General features: G+C 41.9%; 1 protein-coding gene across 1 annotated transcript in view; it reads left to right on the forward strand.

The window, feature by feature from the left end:
* The first annotated feature begins 281 nt into the window (after positions 1 to 281).
* LOC122816575 (matrin-3-like) overlaps positions 282 to 13,869 on the forward strand; it is a 59,708-nt gene continuing 46,120 nt past the window's right edge. Inside the window, exon 1 of the mRNA XM_044089450.1 lies at positions 282 to 600. Within this exon, the coding sequence (XP_043945385.1) occupies positions 282 to 600 (319 nt within the window). The remainder of the gene's footprint in view (positions 601 to 13,869) is intronic.

Consider the following 13,869-nt stretch of genomic DNA (forward strand, 5'->3'; position numbering starts at 1 on the left):
ACACTTTAGCTAGGACTAATTGGCTCACATTTAAAAGGGAGGGCTGGAATACTTTCCTAATGAAGTACTTGTATTACTGTAGAGGCAAGGTTTGTTTATTAAGTTTTGTTTAATCTTGTAAAAGGCTGTCTAGCTTTGTTTTGAGGTAGTGTAATTATAAATAGAGAATAATGTTTTTTACATTAATGATGGTGGGGAAACCTCTGAGTAACCTCATTTTGTGTATATATTCTTTTGGATTAAGTTTTTAATCTAGTTTCTTATTTTTAGTTTAAATCACAATGCCCCCAAAGAAGAAGACTGCATCAACAGCAGCTGCAACAGAAGAGGGTAAGAAAGTGCCAAGAAAAGTAACCAAAGGGGATCTTAAACAAACTCTTGTAGCATTTGACTTGTCAGAAGGCCTAAATGGGGTGAAAGCAGAGACTGTTTTACCAGCTTCTCTGTTACCAGAAGCTTCAGTCAAAAGAAGAACTTTTGTGATTTCTTCCTCACAACCTGTTCCATGTAGCCCACTTCCTAATATCAGGCCTGTGAAGATTGTTTCTAAGCATAAAAACTTGCGGAGGGAAACCTACATCATTCCTGATGGAAAGGAAGGTACTTGCTGTATGTTACTGGCTGAAAGGGCTCCAGAAATGTCCATTAAACAAATAATGGGTTGTAGTACTGCAAATATTTTATTTTATAATAGTTCCTTGTCTGTTACAATGCATGTTTAAGGTAAGTAGCTTTTATTATCCATTAGTTTCATTTTTATTTGTGTCTCTCAGTATAGAAAAGTCTGAAGTGCTAAATTCAATAACTGGAAGCAACTGAAAATGGTGCCTGTGGGTTGAGGTCATTATAGTGACTTAGACTGTAGGCATGTATAAAGTTCACTTATGCAATGTGTTGTAACCTTATCACATTCCTAAATAACGTTTTAAAGGCAGTTGTCCTAGTTCTATTTGAATACTAAGGTATTATGCTTTTTCTAAAGCTGCACTTTGGGGCTAGACCCCCCCCCCCCCCAGCCTCTTACTTCTGCAGAGAAATAAAAATTGAGTTGCATGTCTTACCCTTTGCAAAGGGCACCTATTGTTGCTTTTCCTGCAGTGGTAGCAACCCTCATTACCTTCTATGCTGAAGGTGTTTTCTGCAACTGGACCACAAGATCACTATGCCTTCTATAGTTGTCCACAGAGCAGCAAACTGAACAACTTGTCTTCTGGCTTTATGGGTATAATGGCTTTGGATGCTCAGTCACCTACTGCCTGGCTTTATTTTTGCTAATAAAATAAGGTTATGCTTAACAAGGATCTTTCTCTGTGCCTTAATGCACTGTGTGTGGTCTCTTTGCCTGTTCAGAGAGGATGTTTCCTGCATTAGTTTAAATGTTTGTAGATCTGCATTGAGATCTGGAGGAGAACTGCTGCAGTTAAATGGCTTATGCAAACATGCTCTAAATATCTAGTGTGTAAAATTCCAATTTAAATATTTTGACTCAAACAAAAGCTTTCTTTTCTTGGGTATCAGCCATCTTAATTCTAATGTTTATAAACCTCCTGAGAAATTCTCTGCATGGGCCATATATACTTTAATTGTGCCAGTTAAAGGGAGGGTCACTCTGCCTAAATCATGCTGCCTGCTCTTGCATCAAGCGCCAGTTTGCCTGCAATATACTTTGTATTGCAAACCCATGCTCTTGTGAATAGTATTTTTGTACATGATGCTTTGAAAAATACTATGCTTGGGTCTCATCACATTGTATGATGCTAGGCTGTAACAACCATATTGATACATGTTTTGAAATAATGGTGAAGTCGAGCTAGTCTTGTGTTATCTCTACCATAACCCCACACACACACACACACACACACACACACACACACACACACACACACAGACCTCCAGTAACTGCTACCACAGTCTTTCTATTCTGTGGCTGCTGCGTTCCCATGAACTTTCAGTGGCTAGCTTGCTTTCTGAAGTTTTAAAAACTCAGCTTGGTCCCATGGTGAGTGAGTATCTGTTTAGCTTCATATGAGCAAACATGGAATAGACGTGAGAAGGCATTGCTTGCTCACCGGCTGTGGTTTGGCTATGTGCTGTCATCAGCAGTAATGTAATTGTCAAGGAGTTGTGCATATACTTAAACTGGTACCTATAGTTGCATGAAATTGTTCACATCGGACATCCACAGGGGAGGCTTGGTTACTTAAGGACTCAATCTCTAATGTTGCCTTAATGTTGCCTTCAGCATGACTGCAATAACTGTACCTGCAGTCTAGAAAAAGTGATTGGAGTGAAGTCAGTATTATAACAAATACTTGCATGTTCTGGATAACCTCAATATCTTGGCCCAGAATACCTACTCCATATAAAAGAGCTGTCCCTATGCAGAACATGTTGACCACCTCAATCTCGTGGTCTGTTCTGCCACAAGGTAGATGTGTATTAAATGTGGGTTTGGATTGGAGATTTTCCACTGTAGACCTTAATGTGGCCCAAACTTAACTGAAGAGAATGGTTATCATAACACCCCATATAGTCTGGATTTCTTCTGCCCAAGCCAGACGATCTTTAGAATAAGAATCTGACCAAAAGTAGATAAATCTGCCAAAGAATAAAATGCAGTAAACCCTACTGTCTAAAATTCTGCCAAAACTTTCTTTATTTCACAAGATGTACCTGAAACCACCTTTAACTATCAAAAGACTAAAAGCAATGTCAAAAATGAAAATAACTGCATTGATGGGGTCCTGCCAAATGAAATATTCCTAGATGCATCTTACAATTCAAGTGTTAACCAAACCTTGAACACTAAACCTAGGCCTTCATCCATTGGGCACATAGTAAAGCTAAATAAGATGTGAATAAACCCCTACATCATTTGAGACTCTGGAGGCAGAAGAACAAAATGGGGGAAGCTACCTCCACAGATACCAGTCACCAGTGTAGTCCCCCAGGGTTCAAGATGTTTCCTGTTTAGCATCTGCTTTTCTGAATTTAAAATACAAAACAACCTTTACCTTGTAGTCACCGTGTGCTGTTCCTTACTCATAATACTTTTGCTCATCGGATCTGACCATAAAGCTGTATTGCTTGAAATTTAAATTGGGGAATTCCACAAAGCCATAGTATCGTAGGATGATACTAGGCTATTGGCCCAGAGGTGCTTATAAGCCTAGCTAAGGAAGGACACCCACAGTCACCACCTGTTTTTCCCTGTTCAGCAGGGACATGGGTGGGATCCCAGGGCTGTATTTAGTTTCCCATCCAGTCATCCAGATTCCTCTTGGGGCTAGTGAGGTACTCTGCTTGATGTGGAGAGGGAGTCTACCCCACAGATATGGGGCAGTATTGGTCATAGAACTTCTAAGCAGAATAGATTTGTGTTCAAATGTCAGAGACCAGGTTGAGGCCTTGCATGTGAGTTGCTGCATATCCACAAGTATAACTCCACTCATGCAACTCCAAGGCTGAGTCTGAGATGGCCTTGTATGCCAGACATTGTCATACAGACTGCTCAGAGGTGAACAGAGTATATGATAGGTGTTTGAGACTGAAACCTGGTCTCTCAAATTGCTATGTGCTTGGCAAGGTACATGCCGAAGGGGGCATTGTACTCTATAATGGGTCTGATAAGGGAGGAATACAGGGATGTTATGACCCTGGATGAAATGCCCATGCATGAAATGGACCATGTAATAAGACTTCCACAATGGACCATGTGGTGGTCAAGTTAGGTTGCCAGCAACCTGGGTGCAAAGTCCTAAAGACAAATTCTTGGGTATGCCGCTTGTTACAGGCCTACTACTAGAGGTAAGCTTGGTTTTTATCATTAATCCAGTTGGCTAACCATCTGGCTCATACATAGCCTATCTGCCCTAGGGCATTTATATGCCTAGCCAGAGTGTTTGGCTTTCACCACCCATTTTAAATTTTGCTATGCCCTTTTTTGAGGGTAGTATACTGTGCCTATGAAGTTATACCCAGGGTGAACCTATGATCTCCCATCCACTCATCAAGATTCCTCTTGAAAGAGAGTCAATGAGGGACTCTGCCTAACCTGGACTGGGATTTTTATTCCAGATTGAAGGGAGCCTCTGGGTTATGAATCTGTCCCTTCAGCATATCCTATTTATTTCAGTGCTGAGGTTAAAGTCACGCATAGCTCTATGGGATTTGGATTTTCTGAGGTGCAGCATGTCCATTAATTCTGGGTTGGACATAGCTTTGTTGGGCACAGATCGCCTCTGAGCAGGCGGTATGCCACTGAGTAGAGCTGGAGTTTCTTTAACTGGGCAGCATATGGCATCTGTTTGAGCCCTTTGATCCTCTTGGTGAGGTACTTTTGGGGTCTTTCCAGTTGCTGCAGGTGTCTGGTAAGGTACATCCCAAAAGGGGCATTAATATTATGGGCCTGATGAGGGTAGAGGCATGATGACCTCCCCTGATCTAGATGTGAATCCCTTCATGATTAGGTGGGCTATATGTTTTTCTAACAACTTTGGCCATGTGGTTTTCAAATGAGATTGCTATTAACTTGGGTCCCTAATTACTACTTCTGTACTTAATGGATTGCCACCTATGTGGTAATTTGTAGGCACTTGTTTTTGCCAAAGGGGATGACTATACACTTTTTGGCATTTAGCTTGAGGCCATGGCTCTGGCGCCAGTTGTCTGTTTCTATGAGGCCCCTTTGTAGGATGCTTGTGTCGGCTGGAGAGTAGATTATGATGCCTAGTTTGCAGTCATCTATGAACTTGGTCAACCACAGTCCTTCCATGTTGGCCTGTACCTCTGAGAAATGTATACTGAACAAGAGGTCCCAGGACTGAGCCTTGTGGGATGCCACTTGTAACTGGTTTGGAGTCTGACATGGCTCAAGCAATTCTAACAATGTGGGTTCTGTCCTTGAGCCAGTTCGCAACCCATCTAGTGACATGGGGGTTTATATTTAAGCTGGTGAGCTCATCTAGAATTCATTATGGACCTTATAAACAAAGACATTGACAAACTGTGGGGCAAGTGTTGGAGGGTCAAAGGGGGGTTGATGCCTAGCTGGGAGGGTTTATCTATTATGCCAGAATGCAGAACAGCATTTTTTTGACTAGGTCAAGATGGGCTGTATGCAAAGTCTTCCCCCTCATCAGTGGTGCTGACTTGTTTCTAGTTTAACAGGCATTATCTCCCTTTGGCAACCTCCAAACACTTGCCCCACAGTTCAGCTTGTCTTTGTTTATAAGGTCTTTTCAAATCCGGCTAGTTAGGCTGATGGGCCTATAACTGCCTTTGTCAGTGCATGCTCTACCTTTGTGTAGAGGGATGATTGTGGTCCTCCATTCTGCTGGGACTTTACCAGTGCAAAGTTTAATTGTATGCCTAGGGGTGCAGAGAGCTCTTGCCTGAGTTCATATAAGACACTGCCAGAGATGTTGGGCTCCTACGGAGGCTTCGTTTTTGCCTTTGAGATGGCATTAATGACCTGTCCCCTGGTGATGGGAGTTGGGCAGGTGCTGGGGATGTCCTTGTTTACTGATATGGGGGATAGTGGGGTGAAGTCTTAACCACTCTGCCAGCAGGTTGGCATTTGTGTAGTATTTTACTCCCAATTCATGGCAGACTTGAGAGCAATCTTTGGGATTGTGGATGTATATGAAGGCCTTGTGATTGTCCTTGGTGGATGTAGCCAATTTGGACTCTGGATGTATATGAAGGCCTTGTGATTGTCCTTGGTGGATGTAGCCAATTTGGACTCTGCCTTGGGAGGATTTCACCAGTGATTTCACCATTAACTTCCAACTTGGCATCTGCTTGCTCTTGGCCTTGGACAGCAGTCTTTTCTTAGTCTTTATTGCTGCTGTCCACCAGACAGGTTTCCTCTTCCTTTGGAAGATGATTTGGTCCTGTCTGGTATTGCTGAATCCATGCAGCTGTATAGGTGCTCAGTTTTTTGGTGTAGGCTTGGACATTGGTGCTTGTTCAACTGAAGGCATGGTGGCTGTGAAGCTGCTTATACCTGCTTTCAGGAATCTGCCCCCCCCCCCCAACCCTGGCAAGAGGGGGGAGGGGGGTCAAGGGAGATGGTGACTAAGTGATTGCAAGGAGGCTGACAACTTTAGGAACTATTAAGCTACTAAGCAACACCAATTCTAATTACCCCCAAACCCAGTAAATTCTACAGTATATGCTGAACACTTTACAAAATCTCTGTATAGCCATACTGATCACTATATGGTGAGCTGTGCATAATTTTATTAAGACAAACTGGGCAGAACTGCTTCAAAGGCTATTTTTTGAAGAAAAAAAGCTTATCTGGTAAATGATAACAGAGCTTTGTACAGTTGTCCTTGGACCATTACTCACACTGAACTTGAGGTCATTGCCAGCCTTTTTGGCTGACTGGTTCAGCTCTTACCTCTCCCTTGATATTCCAAGAGGAATGCTGCACACCAAGAATTATTACGGAATTGGGTTATCAAGCACTTTCCAAGGCCAAAAATACTGCATGGATCTGGACAATATCCTGGGATGTTTTAAGTGATTCAAGTGGACCAGAGAGGTCATCTGGAGCCTACAGGTTTTCTGCCTATTGAATGGAAGATGGCTACAATCCTTCCCCTGCAAAGGCAAACCACTTATCTTGGTAACTACAAGGCCATGAGTCTGAACCATCCTATATGTAAAGACATGGAAAGAATCTTCATGGACACAAATGGGAGATACGGGTAACCTGCAATTTCTGGACCCAACATGGTTTGGCTTTGTTAAAAAGTTATACCTACCTCTACCTGGCCAAGGCTTTGGCTTTTGATACAGTACCTCACTTGGGTGTTATAGACCTACTCTAATTTGGGTATAATCCTTATCACCTGCTGGATAGCATGACTCTCTGATGGGACACTAGATCAAAATAGGTGAGGCCACCTCCAAGATTCTAGTCTGTCAGTCACCCCAGGCTCTGTACTGTCTGCTACTTCCCTGCAGATGCTGACATTCAATAAAGCCTCTCTAAGGTGTTGCCAAAGCCATGGTCATAAAAAGACAATGTTGGCATAATTACCATGTTGCTACTCCCTTGGGAGTTAACAGTGACCAGGATCTCTTCAATCATGTGGCTACAATGGTGAGGGAATATGTTTACATTGCACAACTTAAAGGGCATGATATCTGTTCAGAGGAAGTCATCCAATTGTACTCTGGTCTGAGAGCAGTTGATACAGAGCTTCCTCTGGTATGTACTTTGACCAGGCATATGCAGCAACTACAGCAACCTTACAAAAAATATAAGAAAATCTGTCTTGTTCTTGAGCACCTCTACTGCTTTCTCTCTACTGTGGTCTATAGACTGCTGAGCAGTGATCTATGCCTGGCTTACAAAGAATCGCCAAATCCCACGCTTGGTAATTCCTGTATTTCTTAAGTCAAACTGTATCAGAAATACAAAGTCTGGGGACCTGAATTGACAAATGGGACATGCTGGAGAGAGGTGACACTGCCCCTCCTGTAGAACAGATTTTCATCCCTCCTGTAGAACAGACTTTCATCCATGTGAAGCAGAGTTTAAGGGCAACCTAGACCAGTGGATGGAGAAAATTAACACTGGGCCTGGTACTCGTGTGACTGCAGCATGTTTTTCTGAATATATATTTGTATCAAAGGGCTTTGGCTGCTGACATTTGAAGATGACTGCAAGCTAGGAGCAGCCATTTAATAGCAAATTAAATTTGCCATCCTGCAGGAACACAAATGTTGCCAGAACAGAATCCTGTATTGGGTCTAAATGCATTCCTAACACTGACAATGCTGCACCCACCCCCATTTGATATTTGGGAACTTGTGTGGGCAGTGATGTCCACTCTGCAGCTTATAAACAAAGGGATTGTCTAGGTCAGGGTGTGGCCATAATTGTCCAGCATGTCCCTTTGGCATGCATCTCTTCAAAAACCTGCAGCAATTGGAATGCCTGCAGTTAATGTTTAGGTGTTTGCATCCAGTATTTTCTATCCTAAATGGATGGAGGAGGATACAATTCTATCAAACATGGAGAGACTTGGAAGCCCTGTCACTACACTTTGAAGGAACAGGTGGGGGTGACCTGCCTTGTATGACATCCTATAAACCTATTAGACTTGCTGCACGTGAAGCCAAATTTCATCTGGGATAATGGAATGATGAGTACATCGCCAACTCGCGTATGTAATAAAGCACAAAGTAACCAATCTCCAACCTTTACTAAGAAATGTCAAACAAAAAATTTTTGACTCTGCCAAATTCCAACAATTAAGCAGTATTGTATTTTAACAAAAAATTCCTTGATTCTTTACTTTCATGCACACATTCGTTTAAAGAAAACTAAGGCAAAAGGCTCAAAATTAATCTCCAAAATAAAGCTTGGGCTTTATGGCGAACTACTAAAACTCCCTCATGATCAAATTAAGTACAGGCAACTTAGGAATTAAACTAAACCTGTACTACTTGACAATACTACAAATTACAAACGGATAATCAAAATAACCCTCAAGTTCTGAACTTGAGGGTTAATCTACTACACCCTGGTCATACTACTACCCCTGTCCCAGCTGCCTCCACTGATAAACCTCCAGAAGCAGTCTGACAGTTTTAACAGATTCATTAGAGACAACCCAAGCCATAGCCAGCCAACTGCCTCTCTGCTCCCACAGCCTAGACAGTTCCACCCTTAAAAATCTAGCTTTATTTAGCTTTCAACCTGTTGCCACATCACTTATCTGTACCCTAATCAGAAAACTAAAACCCACCACACTCGGCTGACCAACTTCTGGCTGCAGCTGATGCCATTGCCTATCCAGTGTCATTACTTATCAATCACACCATAGTAGAAGCAAAAATTCCTGATATCTGGAAGATATCCTATGTAATCCCCCTTCATAAAGGAGGTAGTTCTACTGAACTCTCCAATTACAGGCCTATAGCTATACACTCTCCTCTAGCAAAGATAATGGAAAAAATGTATTTAAACAGTTCATGCACCACCTCATGGCAGATACCCAGCATGGCTTTAGACCTCACCATCGCACTACCTCAGCCCTACTTTTCCAATACCATAAACCTCAATCGTAATAACCATATTTCTTCTGCTCTATTTTTTTTGATCTGTCCAAAGCTTTTGATATGGTGGATCACAAATTATTGATCCACACCCTCCAATCACTTAGTCTAGATCCCAAAGCCCTTCAATGGTTTAATTCCTAAGTGGTAAACGGGCTGTAGTTTGGCAGACCAAACTCTCTCTCTTGCTACCCAACACCCTGGGAGTACCAGAAGGTTCTATTAGGCCCGCTGTTTGTTCATCTTCATCAATTATTTGAACACTGTCATACCAAAAGTCAGCTGTATCCAATGTGCAGATGACTCTACACTGATTTGCTCAGCAACATCCCCTATGGAGTTGCCAATCAACGCCCGATCCTGAATCCTAAAAAGACTAATGCTATTGTTCCCACCAACCCATAGGTCTAGCGCCATTAACTTACAATTAAAGCAAAGGATGGCACAATAATCTTACCTGACCATTCTACAAAACTACTAGGTGTCCCATCAAAAAAACTAGGCTCATTGTATAGAATAAAAAGCTTCCTGACTCCTCCAGCCAAGATTGCATTTGCTCAATCTCACCTTCTCTACTCTCTTGTATGCATCCCCTCTTCTCTGTAATACTAGTAAGACTGCCCTGAACAAAATCATTCTCACATCGCCAGGTTTGCCACTGGACTACCTTGCAGGACTCATTGCATCAATCTAATTCAGCTTGGATGGCTTTTACTACCTAATCTAATATATAACCAACTGATTATGGCCCACAAAATTATATACACCCCTGCACTCAAATCTAGTCACCATGTATAACAACCCTAGACCTTCAGCAGACTCCTTATCCAAACATGTAAAACAAATAACCTAGCCGGTGACTCTCTAACTCTGTAGGCAGATCATGGAACCTTCCACCTCCTGAGATTACCTCACACTCTTCTCTAGGTCATTTCAAAGCTAAGCTCAAACAATACCTGGGGTCAAAATGGACATGCTATTGTATCAAGCCTGGCTAATCTTTTCTTCAGATTGGTACAATCCTGTACTGCAACTTTCAGACTTGTCTACTCTGAACTTCAACTTCTCTTATGAAACTATTAAAAATGGTAGTTCATTGATTTAATATAAAAAGTTATATATTCTATATAACTTGTGGGTTGTCTCTGTCCTCTGTAAATATTCTATTATGCTATTTGTGATGTGACTGGTAATATTATGTTTGGAGCTTTTCTCCCCAGGCCTCCACTGAAAATGGACGTTGTATCCAGATGGACTATCCTGGTTAACAAATGTAAAATTAAATTTATAGCTAGGACTGCCCCCTTATTAATAGATGGACAGATGTTACAAAAGTGCTTCATCTCTCACATGGGTCTCCCTCAAACAGTGTAATCCAAGTGAAACTGTCCAGGCTTAACGTGGTCCACAATTTCTTTAATGCTATCTTTCCAAATGGCTCTATGTTGATCAGACTACCCCCTCAGACTCTCTTCTCCAGGTAGGTTTGCTTTTATTGGATCTAGAACACTAGTCCACTGGTTACCGTTCAGTGCATTAGTAATGTATCCCTGTCCTGCTTTGACTTGCAATTCCATGAATACTTCCCTTCTCCTTGTGCAAGGATATGAAATTGGTTGTCTGCTGTCATCTGGTACTTTACAGGAGCCAATTCTTTATGAAGGAATTCATAACTATAGTGGCCAAATTTGTAAACTTTGGTACTGGTCACCAGTGTTTCATATGAATGAAGTCTTCCTGAACTTTGAGTGACACTGTATTTACTAATGAGTATGTAGCCCCACCACCATATAATGGCACTTGACATGGCTTCATGCCAACATAACTTTGATCTAAGGTTCTCTCCTTGCTACCTGTTTACCCAATGTGCTTTGACACCCCCCAGCCTTTCTCTGCTTGCTGGAGCCTTTTTTAGCTACGTACGATTGACCAGGACCCTTTAACTCATTAAAGCCTAGTGAGTTCAACACATCTGTTTCACTTAACTGCACAAGCAGGTAAAAGGAGTAATGCATTATCATTCAACGTAGTGACTAAATTGCTTTTGGTTCCAGTGACTTTCATTTGAGTTTGAATGCATTGTAATATGTGTGCTGTATATGTTGCTGTTAAACATCCCAGAGATTTTGCTGTCTGGGTCAATGTTCCAGAGATGTCCCCACTGCCAAACTAGTCAGGATGCAGCTAGTGGAAGTTTGCATTCAAACTTCCAGAGCTGTATTGCAGGCAGTGTGGAGCTGTAATGTCTGCTCCCATTGATACCTTGGGGATGGGTACTGTGCACTGGGTTCAGTATATTGTCAATGCCTCTGCATGAAAGTCTTCTAAAGCCCTATCAAACCCTTTTACTCTTCACTTCCATCAATGCAGATATGTAGTATGCCCAAGATCTACTGTCCCCAGTATGGGCATGCCACCCTTCTGCCTATGCCACAATGTTTCATTTGAGCTTTGTGACATGAATCATAAGGGGGGGGGGGGGGTTGTACTCTACCAGAGTATTGGTGGACACTTCTTGCAGCTTCATGTAAAATCAATTGTAATCCACTTTCCTGAGGTCTACAAAATCTAGTGTGTGTGGTTTATGCTCCACTCCCAGTAATTGCTTCTTTGGAAGACTAGCTCCATTTATTGGGTAAAATTATTCAATTAATACATTTTTAGATCCTATACCACTGACAAATTACTATAAACTGCTTTGCTCTAAATCGTTTACTAATCTTATTGGTGACTTCATTTTCTTGTAATAGTCACTATTTCTCAAAAGGTGAGAGCAGAACTTGATTATCCACACAACTTTGAGCAAAACTTTGCTCCATTTTTGACTCCTCTAGCTGAGGGCTAATGTGGTACATGTTGGAAATGACCCCCAGTACTACAGGCTATGAAACTGTTTATCTGAGCTGCCTAACTGGAGGGGGGTGAAGGGGATGTGGACTTCCAAGGCGATTAGTTTGTGACTGGATCTAACCAGGGAGGATTTGACTATTGGTGCAGAGCAACAGTTGCCCATGTTTGTAATGACTAGGTCAAGGATGTTTCCACCTGCAGTTGGGGTACAAATGAGCTGGTCTGGGGCATTGTAATTAATGAATTCTTAGTTTTCCCTAATATTCTCCTGGGTGCTTAGTAATGGAGTGAGAGTCTTGGGACATGGTCTGGGACCTATAGCAGGCTATGACATGAAATAGCTGTATTAGCCAATGCTATCTCTGATGCATTAGGTTGGGCTACCATTGTGGAGGTGTGTATCCTTTGAGTATGGAAACACCAAGAACATCCAGGCCAAAATCCTAATGTAGAAGCCACCAGATATTTGAGTACAAAACCTAACTGCTGCATGAAGACACAATGGAGTAAGTGGACAGGGAATTGCTCTCTAGAATTAGTATAATGGCAACAAGGATACCATAATAAACTGGAACTGGATATGGCAAATGACCTGTATGAGTACCTTGCTGGAAGATAAAACCAAGTTAATAGGACATGCCTACATGTACACCACCACTTGCTGCATTACTATGGTTATTGGCCTTTATCCTTTACAACAGTGAGTCTTCTCCAAATGCAGCTGTTGCTCAGTTAATTAGCTTTTTCTTTAGAAAGTAACTAACATGCTATGGTCTTGTGTTCTTTTTAGCTTGCTTTGTTTTTCTCCTCTGACATTTTGATGGGGGGTGCATTTCTAAGGGAAGGTATAATTCAAGGCACCTGCATTTCTAAGGAAGGCATAATTCAAGGCACCTGCTAAAAGTGCTCTGGATTTTAGGGGGGGGGGGGCACACTGTCAAGGGAACATAAACCATCCCACACTGTGTTCCTGGTATAGGCTTGTTCCTAATCTTGCTTATCACTAGCAAATACCAATGCCCATTTTGGCAATATTACCTGCCATGACCAGACTACCTAGAGCCATATTTTTCATAAATTGCAGACAGTAGCTATCTTTGTGTTCTTTCCAAACGGGCATAGTTAATCAAACCTTGTATATGGGGGGGGGGGGTAAATTCCTTGACTCATGTTACTACTGTGCACAACAGAACTGAATGGAGAAACTTGTATATGAAAATCCAGTAAACAGTAATGGGGGTTCCTGAGGATGCTTTACACAAAGTAAAATGGCATTGTCCCTAAAGAGGGGAAATCTCATCTGCTGAACCCAAGGTCACTTAAGTGGGTGATGGGTATGAAAATATTTATACAGTTATACCCATCTACGTTATGGACAAACTGTGGTAGCTGATAAATGTACTGCTGACTTTTTGGTGACTTGTGACCATTTTGCAGGCAACAAGCTTGTGGTGAGTCACTTGATGGTCTTATGAAATTTTGCTTTTCTAGACAAGTGAGTTGGTGATGGCCCTTGCTAGCTATGCAAGAGTATGTATGTACTGAGAGGACCTGAAACTACTAAACAGTGCACCATGAAAATATTTCTTGCATTAGTTGACGTATGGCTTGTCCAGCAAAGTCTTCATTAGTGTCCACTGGGCATGTGGAAAGTCTGTCCTAGTTTTACACTGCTTAAAAGGTTAATCTTGGTAGGACAGTGGCTTTGTTGGGTACAGACAAATGTAAGAGAGAGGACTGCAAGAAAGGTATTCATATTGCAACACCAGCTTTTTGGCCTTGCAGGTCTTGTCAAGCATTATGCAGGTTTTTGACTAGTTATTGGGTCAGAGGCCTCCACAAAGTACTGGAGCTGCATTACAACAAAAGATACTGGACCATCTCCTAGATGGGAATAAGACTCCCTCTTTCATGCTCTTCGTCTGTGACTCTAGTTCTCCA

This window comes from Protopterus annectens, chromosome 1.part1 (assembly GCF_019279795.1).
Source record: "Protopterus annectens isolate FY-2018-M chromosome 1.part1, PAN1.0, whole genome shotgun sequence".
Classification (NCBI taxonomy): domain Eukaryota; kingdom Metazoa; phylum Chordata; order Ceratodontiformes; family Protopteridae; genus Protopterus; species Protopterus annectens.